Source organism: Protobothrops mucrosquamatus, unplaced genomic scaffold, assembly GCF_001527695.2.
Source record: "Protobothrops mucrosquamatus isolate PMUCROS unplaced genomic scaffold, P.Mucros_1.0 scaffold74, whole genome shotgun sequence".
In the NCBI taxonomy this organism is placed as follows: Eukaryota; Metazoa; Chordata; class Lepidosauria; order Squamata; family Viperidae; genus Protobothrops; species Protobothrops mucrosquamatus.
In genome coordinates this window covers 346,447-365,354 of record NW_015386451.1, presented here as the reverse complement: position 1 = coordinate 365,354, position 18,908 = coordinate 346,447, and the positions used below count along the sequence as shown (strand labels likewise).

The window sequence follows — 18,908 nt, the reverse complement described above, 5'->3', positions numbered from 1 at the left end:
TACTGCTTTACTCCCTCTTGTTGATTCACTTTCCATAAATGTGTTAACACTCACCTCCTGCAGGTGATGAGGGAACTGTATAAAGTGACTAATAGAAGCCAGGTGCTGACAATACTGAGGGTAGTCCTTCAATCTGTCAATAAAATTAGCTATTAATAGTAGGAAATAAACAGTCTGATCCACAACTATTAGCACAATATAGAAACGGTTAATCTTTGCAAAAACAGCCCTGCTGTTGCCTCATCAATGTTTTCCTTCTGAGCAGCAACTAAAAGTAACCCCTGAGAGGGCAGGTCAAGGAGGAAGTGACAAAAGCAGTATTGTGGCATTGCAACAAAGGTCTTCTCCTTTGGTATATGCACCTTGATGTCATATACGTAAAGCAACATGATGGTACAATGATTCAATGCTGCTCTGATCACTTCAATGAAAGCATCGGATTCTGCAGACACCTTTGCCAACAATTATTTTAAAAAGACTGGGCTAATAATTGTGACTACGTGTTGCTAAGGAATAATCTACTGCAAACAAGCCAATTTATCAGGCAAAAGGTACATATTATAGCAAGGAAAATACAGCCACAGTAATAGATTTGTCATATGTAACTGGAGTCCTCAGCAAAGACCACCTCTGCAGAGATCAACATTCCTGAAAGAAATTAACGAAGAATTAAGAGACACCCACCTATTTTTAAATCTATCTAATGCAGCAATTCCAAAATAGTACATTTTAGATGTAAAAGGCTTTCGTAAGGCTTCAAGCACGTAGCGCAGGGCCAGGCCCAGGGCCATATAGGTCACCAATCCCTTCTCGATTATCCCTCCAAAGAGGCAGGCTGTTATGTGGAGCTCTTTATCGGGATATTGCGGGAAAAAACGATATTCTTCAAATAAATTCCTCAGCATACAGTTAAATACTTCTCGCTCCCGTTTAATGTTAGAGTCCTTAAATCTCTGTAGCATTTCTAACACCTGCAAGGAAATCAGAATGTTATAAAGAAAATTCAGTTGTGCAGAGCCCTACATAAACTATAAAGTTTTTTGAGTAATCCAGTCAAAGTTTGGCTAGAGCTCTCTGTAAACAAGGTGGTAAATATAACTTTCATTTGTTAGGTTAGTTATCACAATACTTTTAAAATAATTATTGCATTTTTTTTAAAGTAAGAAAAGGTCAAGCCTGCCACAAGTTGACCTTGACTCCTGGTGAGTTCATGGAATATTCAGTTAAAATTCAGATCTGACCATCTGTTTTTTTCAAGGCAACCCAGCTCAGTGGCCACCTATTGTGATAAATTACAGTTATGTTTCTTATTACTGATAAAGCACAAAACTAGTGTATTTTAAAGGGACTGTAAGATGATTCAGTTCATACAAGCCATCCTGACATTTAAAGATGGAAAAATTCTGCCTTAAGTGAGGCAGGCAAAGGAAAAAATATTGTCCCGGACAAGAATTTCTCCTTAAAATTGGGTTCAGTTAAAGCCAGAATCGTTTTCAAAAATACCAGTGCAGGTTTACTTACCAGACCCTCTTATTATATGGCATATAATAAGTAATACTTAACAAAATACATCAACAATGAGATTTACTAATAATGTTTAAAATATAGGCAGTCCTCACTCACCATCTGCAATTTGGATCTGCAACTCTGTTGGTAAGCGGTACTGTCATTAAACACAAATCAAGTGACCACACTAATTTATGACATCAGTGCTGGCTTGGTGAATAACCACTGGTCGGTAAGAGTGATGTGATGTGAAATGATCACGACCTGTGACTTTCTGCCGGCTTCCCCATGGAATTTGCTTATAGTCAGCTTTGAAGGTCACAAATGGTGACCACATGACTGCAGGACGCTGCAACCATCGTAAATGAATACAGGTTGCCAGATGCCCAAATTGTGATCGCATGACTGTGAGGACAACACAATGGCTGCAACTTAGAGAACCAGTTGTAAGTTTTGTTTTTCAGTGCTGTTGTAAGTTTAAAAAGCTGCTGAACAAGTGGTCAGTAAGTATAGCAATTGTTTTGCATACAGGAGATACTTAAAAAGCAAAGGTTGGCTGTAACTGTGCAAAAGCATATTTCAAAACTTTCAATTTTAACTAACAAACAGAAAGTACCATTGTCAGCACCTGCTATACCAAGAGTTTGATAATACTTGAAATAAAAGCATTTGCTCTCCAAACTCACCTCATCTACAGACATGGTGGGATGGGGTGGGTGATTATAAATACGCTGAAAATAGCTGTTGGCTTCATCATCAATCTCTTTGCTAAAGTGCTGATTAGCCTCTGGCCATACCTGAGATAAGTCAGCTGTTGGGAAAAGGCACATACTAATTAAGAATATGAAATGCTGGAAAATGCATTTATTTTATGGCACCAAGTTAACAGAAGCCACCCTACAGTGTTTCAACTGCCTCTACCAGTCAGGGAAGTCATTGGGACCCAGCACACTGATTGGCAGAGGCTGAAAGGTGGTCATCCGATTCAAAAAGCCAACATCTCCCAAATGCTCAGGATGCTCTAAGTCAGAGAAGAGATTTGGGCAGAGGGTGAGAGCACAATGAAACAACCTTGGCAGGAAATATAAAGTAATAGTTAATAGTTATGGGGGAGTTAAGTGCCCACAACAGTTCTTGCGGATGTTCATTACCCAAACTAGTCACATCATCAGTGCTAGGTCATTGTCATCATCATTGTCGTCGTCATCATCATTATAGCACTGATGATGTGATCTAGTTTGGGTAATGGAATGTCTGCAAGAAAACAACCAAGCACAGAGCACAAAAGACAGAAACATTTGGAACAAAGTACTCTGGATTTAACAGAACAAAAATTGAGCTCTTCAGCCACAGCGGATACATTGAGAGAAAAATAAGTGAAGTATTTGAAGAGGAGAATCAGTTTGGGATAGTGGTTAAGGCATCAGGCTATAAACTGGGAATCTATGACCTCTACTTTTGTCTTAGGCATGAAGCCAGCTGGGAGACCTTGGTCCAGTCATTCCCTCTTGGCCCTAGGAAACAAGCAATGGCAAACTATTTTCAAAACTTTTGCCAATAAAACCACAAGACTTATCCAACCAATGCACAGGAATATTTATGCAGGTGGAAGAAAGAATGATTCAGTATTCATAAATCCTACAAGAAAGTGCAGCTGAAAAATATTGGAAATTTCAGTGAGACAATAATCTAGCATAGTGTGTAGCTCCAAACTGGACAAAAAACATACACATTTTGGAATGGTCTTTGGAGTCCCACACAATATTAGTGAATATCTGCGGGAAGATCTCAAACATGCTGTACATTCTATCAGCAGTGCCTCAGATAGAAAGTCTATACAAAGAATGGTAAGGACAGCCGAGAAGATCATAGGAAACTCGCTCCCTGGTATTCAGGATGCTTCTTATAAGCACTATGTGCTTAGAGTTCAAAGCATTCCCCACATATTCACTTTACGGTCTGCTTCTGTTGCTCCCCTCTGGGAGGAGGTTTCGAAGTATTTCTAGCAGGATTACCCGATTCTGTAATAGCTTTGTTCCCTATGCCACCTGTCTGGTAAATTAGCAAGATTCATTTTTCTCGCCGTGCACATGTATACATAACCCAAACTAGACTGTTGTTTCTCTGTGTCATATTATATGTGGGTGTATGCATAATTCTGTTTTTATTTATTTATATTTATATAGTGTATATTGGAGGTGGTGACCCTTTGAGAGCTGAAATTTCATTTTAATGTATGCCAATTAGTGTACATTCAAAGTGACAATAAAGTTATTCTTCTATTCTATTCTACATTCAAAGATACTTAAGAACTGAACTGGAACAGTTCATTAAGGAAATGGGAGGGGAGGGTTCCAAAAGCAAGAACAGAGAGACTCTTAGCTGGCTAAAGGAAATTTTCAGAGCCGTAATTTCTTCTAAAGGGAGCGTTGCAAAGTACTGACTGAAAGGGTGTTCACAGCTATGCACCTGCCAGCGTCACTACTTTTATTATTCCAAGCATACATAGCACCATCCATCCCTGCAGCCTAAACCAAAAAAGCTGCGGGCTGGTCAACAATCAAACAACACCATCACTTACAAGGTTTCACCTTACTCTGCTGGAATGTGGGCTGGTTCAGTCCTGATGTGTTCAGCTTTCTTGGCACAAATGGATCATTATTCACTGCAGGGAGGCCAAGGGTTCCAGTTCCGATACCCAGACTACCTGTTGTGAGACCACCTACTGAAAAAACAAAATAATTATCTCTGACTTTAGAACAGTATAGTTATCCTTACCATGAAAAGGCTAACAGTTGATTATTTATATTTCATATTTTTAACCGCCCAGCCCCAGCCCCAAGAGCCTGGTGGCACATGGTTAGATTGCAGTATTGCATGCAAATTCTGCCCACAGTCAGGAGTTCGATCCTGACTGGCTCAAGGTTGACTCAGCCTTCCATCCTTCTGAGGTCGATAAAATGAGGACTCAGATTGTTGGGGCCAAGAGGCTGATTCTGTAAACTGCTCAGACAGTGCTGTCAAACACTATGGAGCGCTATATGTAAGTGCTATTGTTATTGCTGTTTACCGTGATACAATGATGCCATGTACAAAGGAATGTTTGAATTATAGGGTCCAAGGATTCTACTACTCTGAAAATATAAAGGGCACTGCAGAAGTCAATGATAGAGATATAGTTTTGTACATGTCAAACAGCACTAGTTATGCTGAAATAGCTTCCTATATTTTGCATATATTCAGATATGCATTATTACAAATCCTTCCTTTTTTTTTTTTTTTGCTTTTACCTGCAAGCTCAGAAAATTTGGGCTTTGGGAACAGGAAGCAGTATCCTTTGAGAAAGAACTGATTCTTAGGAACAGAAGGCTATATGTAGAGTTTCTGGGATACAGTTAAGAAAATGTAACAAAAGTAGTTTCCCCTTAAGTGATAATGTCTGGCTCCAAAAGGAGGGTCAAGCAGAGTTAACTTCCAGCACTATTCCTAATGAGCAGAAGCTTGTTTAATACAACCATACCTGGAAGCTGTGAAGAGAGCCCACCAATCCCGCTAAAAGGTGTGTTCTGGCTTTGTGTGGAAAGCGGTGGAAATGCTTTTGCTGGTGACTGAGGAGTACTAAAAGCAGAACTCAAGTTTGGAGGAAATCCAGGCACACTCTGGGTATGAGGAACCGTTGGGCCACCTAAACTGAGAGATGCCATCCCAGCAGCAAGCGGATCAATCTGATAAGAATAAAATATTAAGGAAAAGAAACCAGTTATTTATATATTTGTATCAAACGGTTTATCATCTTTATTTAGATCATATCTGCCAAATCAGTAACATTTTGCATCAAATACTGACAGGATGGGTCTGTTCCTACTAACGTTAAGAAGAATCATGAAGATCAGATCCAAAAGCCCATCTAGAGTGGCTTTTTATTCCCCAAATGCCAACCATCAGCTTTGAAAAGCTAAAAAATCAACTGGAGTTTTGCCTACAAAACTGGAAATGAGATGATATACAGAATGGCTCTCAAGACTAAAGGAAGTCTTATCCATTGAGACTAGAAAGAGACAGGACATAAATATGCAACAAGCAGAGGTAGTCAGAAAGGTTAAGAGGAGAAATACATACAGCAGAGCTATCTGGAGAGGGATAATGCCATAAGCCAAAGTGAATCTGGATTTGAAAGTGTACATATATTAAAGCATAGGTAAAGGACAGCTGGTGGACAGCAACGAGTTTGATGCAGCCTCGGTACTTATCAGCAGAATAAATAAGAGTGAAGTCAAACATAGATCCATCAAAGATCCAAGATCCATCAAAGAAATGCTTCTGCAGAATTCTGCTGCTGGCTCTTTTAGATTATAAATTAACATGCAGGACAACTATCTTCCAACTGACCATAATGTTCAGTACTTCAGCATGGCCTTATTGCAGATAGGTTTCTTAAAACATACACCCAGACTATCTTTCATTCATTTTTTTTTCTTTTAATCAATAGAACAGAGCCAAATACAGTATTTAGAAAATCAATAATGACAGGTCACAGAAATCTACCTCTGAGTGCAGTCTTGGAGATGTTCCTTGCTTTTTCAAAGAGCAGTTCAGCTGAAGGCCAAAGAGCCCCATATCACAAGCCTTTACAATCTAGCACTGATGCTTGGCCTGAGAAGCTGTAAAAGGCCAATCAGGTTCAAAGGTCGTGCTTAACCCACAAGGTAACATTCACCAAGCAAAGAAAACAGGATGCACTCCTTTTGAATGAGGCTGAATTCTGCACACCAACAAACCAATAGGCAAAAGAACTATTACCTGCTTCTCTCACGCTGGCTACGTACCTGCACAGGGGAGATGGCATCCAGGCTGCTAGCACTGGGGGGACGTCCTTTGGGCATTACACCAGGCGGTGGCTGTCTGGCTTTATTCACTACATTGCTGCAGTTGGCTACCATGGTGAGAATAGTTTCCGACAGCTCTTGCGTTACACTTCTAATGCAGAAACCAAAGTTATTTTTATTTAGAATTACCAGAAATTCAGTTTGTTCCAGCATTGTTCCAAGAACTGCATTTATATTTATAAAAATAAGACCCGGTCTTATTTTCAGGGAAACATGGTACCATCTCCTTCAAAAGTTGCTGATGCCACCCTCTCAGATGAAGAGGCACCCAAAGTGCTATCTATGATTTTACATTTCTGGGAAGTTACAGATTGATTAGAAGAGATTCAGAGGACAGCAACAAAGATAACAAGGGATCTAAGGATATGTCAAATCATAAAAGGCTGAAAAAACCTGGGGCGGTCAGGCGGGAGAAAAGAAGATGATGGGAAGATATGATGAAGCTACATTCATATATATATAAAGGAAAGCAATAGGGAAGGTAGTCAAGAACTACCTTCTCCAGCTACAGAGACCAGGTCCAAAATGACAAGTTGCAGCTACATATAATTTGTTTAAATACAGGAAGACCTCCTGACTGTAAGGTCTGTAAAACACTGGAACAGTGTGAATGTTGCAGGTACTTCATCTCTATGTGTTTTAAAGGAGAGGAGCACTAGCTGCACCATGCCGTACAAGTCCTCCAAAGGTCATCTGCAAGTTTAGCCAATGCCATCTCAGTACAGTACACTAGTACTGTAACCCAGACTGAAAAGGATCCAATAATCCACCTGATCCAGGATCCTCTGAAGCTGAGCAGTAACAATCCTCTCAACAGCCTTCCTTTATAGGAAGTTTGGAGACTGGATGAAAGTTGTCTAACACGGTTGGGTCTAAGGGTGGCTTCTTGAGAAGGGGCACACAAATAATTCACTCCACCTCAGCGTTTTACATGGAGGGAAATATTCTTATACGAAGCATGGTTACACCTAACTAGTACTTGATGGAAGTGCATGAAGAGACTCCAGACTCCAGGCTAGACAGGAAAGAAAGCAGCAGTAAACCACTTCCATATTGCTGCCAAGAAAAATTGCCCAAGAATCGAGGTTGAATCCATTTTGACCCTGTAATATGTAAATTCTAAATCTAGATCCAATATGAAATATATAAATAGAAGAAAAAATTCTTTATTGGTTTAAGGAAAATTATATTTTGCATATAACAATGTTGAGGATTACGCATGTGTTCTATATATAGAATTCATACCTCTTTTCAACTTGTTATTTGTTCACAAAGTTCTTACTTCAACCAGTGAGCCTGTGGCTCAGCCACAGAATATCTGAAGCTCCCCTCCTCTGCTTTAGTCCCTAAACAGACATCCTTTTAAAGAAGACCGTGATATGCTTACCCAGCACAAGCCTGAAGACAAGCTAGCATTGTTGCTAGGGTCTCTGGTGGAAGTTGAGCACTTTTGGGCTGGTCTTTCTCTGGAGCAAGACCACCCAAGATAGAGGGACATCTTCTCTTCAAGAAAGTCATGCAAGCTTGGATGAAAGGCTCCTAGGGAGAAGAAGTGCAAAGCTGTATGAGTTGTACATAGTATAAGCACAAAAATAACTTCATATTTATAAAAAATAATAAAGGCAGGATATAAATAAATAAAAGTAGATAAGCATTGGGTGAGTTAAAGTTCAACACATTTAAGGCCATAGTTTGCACACACAAACAGTAGGACTTCTTTAAAATAAGCAACTATTTTCATCAGAAAACAACTTGCAGAATGAATTAAGAAAAACCTTACTTACCCCATGCTCCCGAATTTTATCTGTGAGCCATTTGTCTAGTTTGAGGTATTCCCGCCGAGAGGCAAGGGCAGCAAGGTCAATAACAAAGGCAAATGGAGTACCATTCAGCAGCATAGACAATGCCTGAAGAAAAAGAAAGCTGCTAGTCCATATGGCAAGCTTGACTTCTCTAGTAGCCTTCCTGTAGTGGTCCTGCAAATTCATTTCCACCGCAGAGCATTTGTGGTAGAAGAAAGCAACATGTCTTTCCAGGTGGAAGTTCCTTGGGAACCCTAAGAATTAGCAGGGTGAAGGTAGGGTATGTGGGAGAGAAGTGATTGGCCCCAGGAAGGTGTCAGAAGCAGAAAACTAGTCCTCCTCCTCCTGGAAGATTGGCCTGAAACAATCTTCCTCTTCAGCACCACAATAGTTTGTAAGTACCATCTCACAAACAACTAATTAACAATTAATTAGTGGAACAACTTGCCTCCAGAAGTTGTGAATGCCTCAACACTGGAAGTTTTTAAGAAGAGTCTGCAATGGTACAGGGTTTCCTGCCTGAGCAGGGAGTTGGACTAGAAGACCTCCAACGTCCCTTCCAATTCTTATTTTATTCTGTTCTGTTCTGTTCTATTCTATTCCCTACTCCTACTCTATTCAACAATTAATGGACTAGAACAGGAGGGTCAAACTGATGGCCCATGGGCCAGATGCATCATGTGCAGGCCACGCCCACCCCGACTCTGCAAAGGCAAAAAACGTCACGATACATCACGTGATGTGATCGAGTTTGACACCCATGGACTAGAAGATCTCCAAGGTCCCTTCCAACTCTGTTATTCTGTTATTATAATGATCTGAGAACTGAGGTAGCTTGTTCACCTGTCAAGCCCAACATCAATGCATTATACCTAAATGCTCTCACACAAACTGGGGCATAGGTTGGCTTGGGACCAGCTTAAGTACAAGGCTGTCTCTCCCCAGCTGTATCCGATTAGATCTAGGAGGGTCATGCTCTGTATCCACTCTACCCGGGAAGCAGACCCAGGATGAGATCTTTTCTGCTATGGCACTTTCCTCCTGGAACACCATTCCCCTGGAGAACACACTCACTCTGACCCTGCTGGCTTTCTGAAAGGGTTTAAAGACCTGGTTTTGTTACTGAACTTGGGCTAAGCTCAAATCGTGGTTGTGGGTTCCCCCCCCCCTTGATGCAATGTTTATTTCCTTTTTTGTTCTTGTTATTCTTATCCTCTTTGGTATGTGGTCTGTACACAGACACAAAAGCTATGATTAGCAAATATTATCAAGTCATTAGATAACAAATATTCAAGATATTCAGAGTGCAGAACACACAAAAATCTATTTAAAAATAAGTAAATACTCTCAATGATGGCCAATTCTTGTCTGAAGACTAAGATATCCCCATGAAGCAATTTGACAGCCTATATAATCCTGAATTACAAAGACTGAGTTCTGGAAAAGGTATATACCATAATCTTATTAAATGATCCCAAAGATGGTTATTACCACACAACTGTAATCAAGATTTATTATGTATTACATAACTTCTGTAATATAATATATAAAAACCAGCTTGCCAGAATTGTATTGTGGTTAAGGCACTACCGTGTTTCCCCAAAAGTAAGTAAGACCTGTCTTACTTTCTTTTGGGCTCTGAAATAAGCAGAAGGTTTTACTTGCGGGAAGGGCTTACTTTTTTGCCGGTACCGGCACCAGTAGGCCGCGAGCGCCTGGGGGTGGGACAGGGCCTGTGCATGAGGTGGAGAAGCAACGTGGCGGTGAGAGCGTGGTGGCGGAGCAGGTACGGTACTGGTGTGGCAGTGGTGGGCGGCAGCGGAAAGGGCGCCGAGCTTGGCACTGGGTGAGTTGGGGCAGATCTTCCGTGAAACCGCCAGAGCACCACACTGCTGCTGGCCTGCCAGGCCCCTTCGCCAGCGGCTGCCGGTGGAACTGGCTACAGCCAGCCCCTTCTCCATCCCAATGCCTGCTTGCCTGTGGCCGCAACAAACCAAACCCTCGGCGAGCCCCAGCCTTCGCCTGCCCTGCCTGCTGGCCCTATTGTTGCTGTGACATTTCTCGGCCATGTCGGGTGCCATGCGGCCGCCAAGTGGCTGCCTGTGCTGCTGGCCTCGCGGGGCTCTTTGCCCTCCTGGCTGTGCTGCTCTGGGTGCAGGGCAAGTCGGCCCAGATCTTCCGTGCGACCGCCTGAGCGCCCCCTGCCGGCCTGCCAGGGCCCTTTGCTAGCAGCCGCCAGTAAAACCATGCCACCCACACCTCTGCCTTTGGGCTGGTGAGTGCCGCGTTCTTTGGGCCCTGGCGGGCGCTGCACCTCTCATATTAACTATGTGCTTTTGGCCTCTACTGCCTTCCGCCTGCCCTGCGGTTTCCACCACCACGAGGTAAGGAGGCGAAGCAGGTGGCGGGGGGGACAGAGTTGCTTCCCTCCACCTGCAGGACACCTGCTGAAGCCGCCCAGATGCCCTCACCTCCCCAAGCGTTTTTTTTACTAACCTGCCTTTCAGTTGCATTGCATTTCTCCGTTCACTTCTCAGCCTTTGCTGAGATCTCACAAATTAGGAAGTCTGATGGATCTTTTCTTTTCGTCCCACAAACATGCAGCAAAGGCGGAAGGCGATTCGGTGGGAGTAGCCAAAAGCAAGCAGGCAGTGGGATGGAGAGGGCGGGGCCAACGGTAGCCGGTTCTTCCAGCAGCAGCTGGCGAAGGGCCCTGGCAGGGCGGGGGGGGGGGAGGGCTCCAGCGGCTGCATAGAAGATCTGGGCTGACTTGCCTCACCCTGCACTAACATTTACTTTGGGGGGAGGGCTTATATTAGGTCCACCCCCCGAAAATCAGCTGGGGCTTACTTTTTGAGTATGGTTTACTTTCAGGGAAACACAGTAGACTAGAAACCAGGAGACCATGAGTTCTAATCCCACTTTAGGAAGCAGGCAATGGAGAACCACTTCCAAAATCTTGCCAAGATTAGTCCAGTCAACAAGAGTTAACACTGACTCAAAGGAACATGCACAAAAAAATTTTATTTTTATTTTTTAAAAGCATGTTTCCTCTGGACCAGAACTGTATGTTTGGCACAAACACTAGTAATCTCAAATAGAATCAACAAAAAATTAGACTCACCTTCAGGTCTTGGGCCACATCTAGAATACGTGATAATTTTGCTTGGTCATATTGTTCTCCTCTCATGTACCATTCTGCCATGGCATGCATGATGAGTTGACGAATTGAAGGGGACTGACCCTAAGAAAATACTTAAATGTTAGTCTACTGGCATAATTATTTAGTTGTTGGTTTGGTGACAGAAACCAGATCCCTTGCTCCTTTATAATACTGTGGCACTGGTATTAAATATGTTTCAACTGGATTTATGCCCAGGGCTACAGTAATATCAAGGCACAAGCCTGAGATCACTAACTCCAAGTCACTTATACCACTACATTGCCTTCCTCTATTCATTCCCCAATCTCAAAGCAGGAAGGGAACCGTCTATGGGGGTTCTCAGTCATCCAGGTCATGGTTGGCCCATAAGACTTTCTTGGGCTTTTTTTTCCCCTTGAAAACATTTTGCTTCTCACCCAAGAACTGAAGAAGCTTGCTGGATGAGAAGCGAAACATTTTCAAAGAAAAAAACCAAGAAAGTCCAGTTGCCTTTTGGAAAAGCACCTTTGGGACAGAAAGGGAACTACTTCCCATTTCTGATCCAGGTTTCTTAAATGGGCAACTCTGGCAAAACACATGAAAATCTACCACTCTGAAAGCCTTTCATCAGAGGGGGAGGCAACACCAAGTGGAAACCAGAGATAGGCAACACATAGGAAATACGCTGCCCCACTTCTGCTCTTCTTGCCAATCTCCTTGTCCTCTTGGTTGAAACCACAACCACCACCTCTACTTCTTGATGCTTTATTTACTGCAATTATTTACTTTAAGCACACTGCCAGACTAAGAGGATTATTGAGAACAACAACTGTGGCATTCAATTGATTTTCAAATGCTGCTCCTGTGATCAAAGTTGCTAAAGTTTGTCAAATACTGAAACATTCCCCTCTCCTTTCCATAAAGGCATTTACTAAAATAGCTAATTAAATGCAAGCGCAACATCTCTCTGGGGGCGGGGGTATTTGGCACCCAGAAGAACCAGGTCACACAGCATTGATATATTCGTCCTGTTGGAATTCACAATAAGAAAACTCTACAAAAAACATTTCTCTCTGTCTGACATAGCAAATGCATAGGCCACAGCAGGCTCTTCCCCACTTTTCTTTATTCCAGACAATCTTACAACAGATTCCAGGTAATACTTCAATATTGGCTCTCCTTTATTCCTGGATCTGACAAATATGAAAGAGATCTGGGAAATCATCAGTCTATTTAGAGTGAATGCCAAGGCTCTGGACAATCTCTCTCAATGACCTCATAGCATACAACAGGGTTCCCAACTCCCGGTCCACGAACCGGCACCAGTCCACATTGCACCAGAAAACGGGTCACACAAATGACTGGAGCCCCATTTGTACACATGTGGGATGCAGGCACATGTACAACCACACTTCCTTCCTGATCTGCAGAAAAACCTCTTTCCACAGTCTCTGCTGTTGAAAAGGCTGGGGGCCTCTGGTATATGTAACAGCAGAGCATAGCTTGAGCACATCACATAACTGAATCCATACCACACCACTTTTCTGCGGCCAAAGAAAAAGCAAGATATCTCCACTTTTGCTCCTTTCAAATCCTTACCTGCCCATGCCACGCATAATGCAAGATGATAGCAGAATTTGGGTGGTTGCCAAGGAAAATGGGCATAAGTGTGGAGATGAGTTCATGCCGCAAAGTATGCCAAGAAGTGTTGATCTGCAGCAAAGCCAAGACCAACATATCTGGACAGTGCTTGATAGGGAAGCTGAAGAGCTGCTTGACTTGTTCATATTGGCCCACCTCTGCCAAACGCAACAGGGATTCAATCAAATCTAGGCTCTTCCTAACAAAAAAGAAACAAAAATTGACATCTATGAGCAAATTCACATGCTTTAGCTTTACTTGTGACTATCAAATATTTTTACATTTATACTTGCAATGAGAATGCTGCTACCCTTTGTACACTTCAGCGAAGATCACCTTCTAATAGAATCCCATTTAGATTATTAGTAATGTCCAACACTGTTTTGAAAAGTGTACAAATGGCACAGAATACGACAGTCAGACTGATCCTGCATCTGCTTACGATGCACGTGAGATTCGTTCTTAAAATAGCTAGTGGTCTGCTTCTGGATGCAATTCAAAACACTAGTTATCACACAGAAAATCCCACATTTCTGGGATCTGAAAGACCGTATTCATTGTGTACACTGGAAATATTTGTGAACTGATTCTTTTAATGAGCTTCAATTGTCCTCAATTACACTGGTGTTTAACTATATTTATCAGTAAAAATATCTTGAAAATAAATAAATAAATAAATCTTGGAAAGGGAAAACTAAAAATTAAAAACATAGGCTACAGAAGCTTCGGAGTGACATAAGTCATTCCTATAGTCTCTTTATCTCTCATGATTGCAAAGTTTAAAAAATGGGACAATCCAGGTAATTTACACATCTAACTTTTAAGCAACTGATTATAGTCTAGCCCAAAGCTCCCAAACCTTTCAAGGTTGATGGCTCAGAAGGAGAGGGAGGAGCAGGGAAATGCTCGTGCGCATGCGCAAAAGAGCGCATACAGGGCATCGGCACTAGCACCTATGTGCATGCGCAAGCAGGCCACGTGTACCCACAGCAGCACCTGTGTGCATGTACAAGCAGGCCATTAGCACCCATGCGCATACGGGCCACTAGCGCCTGTAACAGTGGTGGCAGCGCTAACGCTCCCACACATGTGCAACCATTCCTGTGGCCCGGTGGCCAGCAAGCCGCAGCCTGATACCGGAGACCCCTGGTCTAGCCAATACATTCAGTGCTTGGAACTATTCCCCTACTAATCTTACTATTTAATTTATTTAATATATCACCTGTAATATTTTTATAAATAACACAAGGCAACAAACATACTAACGTTTCTTCCTCTTCCTTTTTTTTCCTCACAGCAACCCTGTGCATTGGTTTGGGTTGAGTGAAGAGTGACTGGCCCAAAGTCACCGAGCCCGCTTTCGTGCCTAAGGCGGCACTAGACCTCAATATCATCCTGCTGCCTTAACCAAATTACCCCTCTTTGGTTGTTCATATATCCGTCTGTACTCTTGGAGCTTCAAAGGTTCTTTCCATCAGAGAGGTCTCATGATAAATACTGTCACCACTCTGACCCCGCCAAGCAAGTGCATCTTAGAAAAGCAACACTGCTTACCATGTGGCAATTTCTCGATTATCATCCTCTGGTGGTGCTTTCAAGATCTCCGTGGAAACAGTATGACAGGGATAGTCGGCAAAACAGAAGATCTCTGGGTTAATGAGGGAATACTGAATGAATGAGAGCTGCAAAAAATGACATCATTGGAATCATCATTTCAGGCCTTTAACCACATTACATGTGGATCTTCATCATCTTTTCCTTCACATTTTGTTCCCACTCTTATGCATTTAGATTATTTTTGTTTTTCCTGCTCACTTTCAGAACAAAATTTAAAAAATAGATTTATTCTCTTGTCACAACCAATTTATCATTTGTAACATTGCATTATTAGAAAAGGGGGAAATCTCATATGCATAATGCTCAGTTTCTAAAGCTAATATTTTATTCTTTGCAGCTCTCAAAGTTAAGTTTCATTTTAGTTAACATCTAAGAACAGCAAAGATGCTGTGACTGCTGCTATCTCCCTTGCTACATTCTTTCAAATCCTAATAATATGTACCGGTATCCCAAGCATTCATTCCAAACCTTATTTGAAATATCAGCTATTTTTTAAAATTCCAGATCATACTACACCCAAGCAAAGACTCATGAATTAACAAATAAATAAATCTCACAAGCAATGGTATAGTCATTAGAAAAAAATGAAAGTGGATAAAAAAAACCTGAGAGCTGTATATTTACCTGGCCTTCAGCATGTTTCCAAGGTCTGTATATGAGGTCAACTGGAAAAACCTCCAATCCTAATCCACGCTGAATTCCGAAGATTACAATTTGCAGGCCCTTGCTATCACGAATTTGAAATCCAGGGTGGTCCAGCTCATAGGTTACTTCCTTGAAGTTTAAGGTTGGGTTCTGCAGCAGATATAAAGAAGTAGTAGTTTAATATGCAATATTTCCCACTTTTCCATGGATTAACGTGGCACAGTCAGATAAATACATTTTAGAAAGTACAGAAAAGGTGAGATTTACTGTTTTCCTAGCCCTAAAACACGATCAAAACAAAAAAGATGAGGTGACTAGTTTACTTCCCAGTTTATCAGGGAAAGAAGGGAATATTTGGATTGGACACATGAAGCAGTTATGCAAGGACACAGATAGCAAAAAGCCTCTCAAAAGATGAAGTGAAACACATACATGACACACACCTAAACATACTATATACAACATATGTATATAGACCCATACCGCTACATATACATAATGTTTTAGGTTTCCTAGATGAGGAACAGCTAACCTCAGCCTCGGGAATCAAGAAATCAGACTCCAGCCCTTCCGCCTCTACCCTGGACCAAAGAGAGGCAGTGACTGCAGACGTCCTATTGAGAGGGCTGAAGCAGCGTTCTCTGGCTGGACAATCTGCCAAGAGAACAAAGCAGCTCTTCCTCCCCCAGATACACATATGGTATGAACACTTTACACCCAACTGAGAATCAGCCCATTCTCCTGATCCACTAGACTAAGAACCCAAATGACCCAGTCAGATACAATCTTAAGGACACTGTTAAGGACCTGCCCCAGCTGTCCCTCTCAGGAAAGCACAACTCTTTTGACACCGTGTGATTGATCAAAACTTTTACTGAGAAGTAGTGGTTGCAGCAAACCCAAGCGGAATCTAACATTCCCAAGCAAAGCGACAGGCCCATGGTGTCTGCACTTATGACTGCACCCCCACTAACTAGAGAAATGGCAAAATGTAACTAGATTAAATTAAAGTTAAAGGCATATTTAGCTTTAGTTACATAAGCACTTTTGTTCATAATAAAACCTGTAATACATTCAAGGCTTTATATTGACAAAACATCATGTATTTTGAATTAAAACTACACTTTCCACAAACTCAATAAATGCCCTCAATAAATTGGAAATGTAGAGCAAAAATGTTTTATCTGTGTTTTCAATTAAATTTTACTGCCTGGTCTTAATAATCAAGAGATTGCATCTAACTTTCATCTAAATAAATTGCATGAATGTGTGGCACAGGATATTTTTTTATCGTGACAAAAAGCATGCAGGTTGTGCTGCAACAGTAGTACCCCAGTGGTCATTAAATGAGTAGTAACTTCTTAATTCCAGAAATACATATTTGGGATTCATTGTATGAACATACCAGTTCTTTAAGCACATCAATCAGAACTTCAACATTCCACGTATGAGTCTGTGTCCCGTCATTTTTATCTCTTCCATCACTCCAAATTCCACTTCCAGGGGCAGAAATAGACTGCAAATTAAACATGTAGATGCATGTTTATACTATTTTTAGAGAGTAAATGTATTCTGGGGATGAAGTAAAATATTTAACTCATGCAGATGGATGCAGTCTCCCAGCTCCCTCGTAGTAGCCTTCAAAGCATACCAAAGCTTGGTAGCAAAGGTACCCACTTTTTATTCTTTTTTGCAGTTTTATATTTATTATCCTGACAAATCATGCCACAGATTTTAGTAAGTCTTCCTCAGCCTGCTGATAAGCTTTCTAGGCAAAAGTATCCTTGGACTTTCCAGTGCAGGCCTAACTCTGTCCATGATTGGTATTCTGTCCCCACAAAAGGCCACTTTCTGCCTGGAAGGTTGCCTTCATTTCATGTTGCTGAACCATCCTGCATTAAAGGCAGCAGCAAGAACAGCAGCAGCAACTGCTGAACCAGGGAAAGGAGCTGCCATGAACTCCAAGCACTGATTCAACAAGCTGCTTCTTTATGTCCACAAGACAGACTTAAATAATCAGTAAGTTAAAAGCACAAACCACAGACAATTTTAAAGGGCAGTCTTTAAAAAGAAAATGTCAGCTCCCTACTCGCTCACTTTGAAGTCTATTAAAATTGTAATTATTTATTTCACTGAGTAACAGAGGAATGGGTAGTAATGTAGTCTCACACCCAGGGACACTTTGCTTAGTGCCTACCAAAACCCATGTCCCATTTATTTCTTAAATACAGGCAGTCCTTGTTTTGTGATCAAAAGTGGACTGGCAACTCAGTTGTTAAACAAAGCAGTCACTAAGTTAAATGGCGGTTGTGCTTTTGAACTTACTTTAGCTTTCCTTTGTTTTACAGACCTATGAAGATTTTATATGCAAAGACTGGTTGTAAAGTTTCTTTTTCATCACTGTTGTTAACTGCAAATTGCCACTAAATTAAGACTACTGTATCCCTTTTCATTTTAAACAAGGTAAAACAGAACCAGCCAGACACCAGAACCATCCTTATTTCCAAGGACATTCCTAGATCCAATAGAGCTCCTAGATAGAAAATAAAAAAGGCAGATGACCACAGTTTAGGGATTTGTTCAATGGTATGCTCACCTACCCAGAAACAAAGGCAATGATTAGCCAGTACAGTACCATCTTTGGGTACAAGGAGCAACCTCACCAGTTTGCCTTTTAATAAATGTCTGTTGTGGACTTTCAATAGAGACCACAACAGATTGTGTTATCAAAGAAATGGTGTATTCTCCAGCAAAAACAACAACAATAACAACTGATTTTTGACAGTGCTAAAGCTTGTACTGACCTGTAATGGAATGCCATCTGTCAATCCAGAGTGTGTTCGAGCCATCATTCCCAAAACTCTGGCAACCTGGGCAGCTGTAACTTCCCCAACACCAAACTGTGTGATGATACTGCGACATTCTTCCACGCTAAGTATGGAAGATAATGTTTGTTTTATTTAAAATATTACATTGCCCAACTAACCAAGCTCTCTTCTTACATATTAAGTAACTCTAACACAACAATGAAGGCTTATACAAGCAGCAAATGCATAATAATGTGAAGATCTCAGAAATAAAAATAATTCTAAAATTCTTTGAAAATAAAAGATTTTCATTTTAACGCCAGAAGACTATAATGTAGGCAAGCTATGTAAAAGTGTCCAAGAAGCTAAGCTTACATGTTGGACTCTCTTTTAACTCCCCACTTCCAAACCCTGGAGAACATTAACTGATTTATCTATATTAGATGAAAAGGCTATAGATGTCAGGTACAAATTTAACTGACTTATTGCTAAAAGCTTCTGCACAGGAATCTTCTCAATTTAATGATCAGCACCTGGTTAAAGTTAGATACGAGTCAACAGCAGTCAAGGGGGGCTGGACTACAGTCATACATCGGTACTCGACTGCTTAAAACCTGTCCACTTCAGTACTCAATGCATTTTGAAGCAAAAATCTTGTCCCTGATACTAATCTTTCTCTCAAACTAGATGCACAAAGTATAACTTGCTAGCGTCACTTGCCTCATGACTCTACTCCTTCCAGCCGAAATAAAGGGTCACATGTTAAGTCAAGTAGTTTGCTTAGTATTCGTTTTTAGTACTCATTACTCCTCCTGGAACGAATTAGCGATGAGTACCAAGGTACCACTGCAATTCATTCGTG

At 41.4% G+C, this 18,908-nt stretch overlaps 1 protein-coding gene across 1 annotated transcript in view; it reads right to left on the bottom strand.

The window, feature by feature from the left end:
• The window catches only part of CNOT1 (CCR4-NOT transcription complex subunit 1), a 71,337-nt gene that overhangs the window by 34,029 nt on the left and 18,400 nt on the right, over window positions 1-18,908 (bottom strand). The window contains exons 9-22 of the mRNA XM_015812185.1: window positions 18,044-18,170; window positions 16,645-16,755; window positions 15,219-15,389; window positions 14,532-14,659; window positions 12,936-13,176; window positions 11,319-11,438; window positions 8,177-8,299; window positions 7,780-7,931; window positions 6,333-6,483; window positions 5,027-5,231; window positions 4,088-4,231; window positions 2,193-2,317; window positions 685-971; window positions 55-133 (exon numbers count right to left, since the gene is read on the bottom strand). Coding sequence (XP_015667671.1) covers window positions 55-133; window positions 685-971; window positions 2,193-2,317; window positions 4,088-4,231; window positions 5,027-5,231; window positions 6,333-6,483; window positions 7,780-7,931; window positions 8,177-8,299; window positions 11,319-11,438; window positions 12,936-13,176; window positions 14,532-14,659; window positions 15,219-15,389; window positions 16,645-16,755; window positions 18,044-18,170 — 2,164 coding nt within the window. The remainder of the gene's footprint in view (window positions 1-54; window positions 134-684; window positions 972-2,192; window positions 2,318-4,087; window positions 4,232-5,026; window positions 5,232-6,332; window positions 6,484-7,779; window positions 7,932-8,176; window positions 8,300-11,318; window positions 11,439-12,935; window positions 13,177-14,531; window positions 14,660-15,218; window positions 15,390-16,644; window positions 16,756-18,043; window positions 18,171-18,908) is intronic.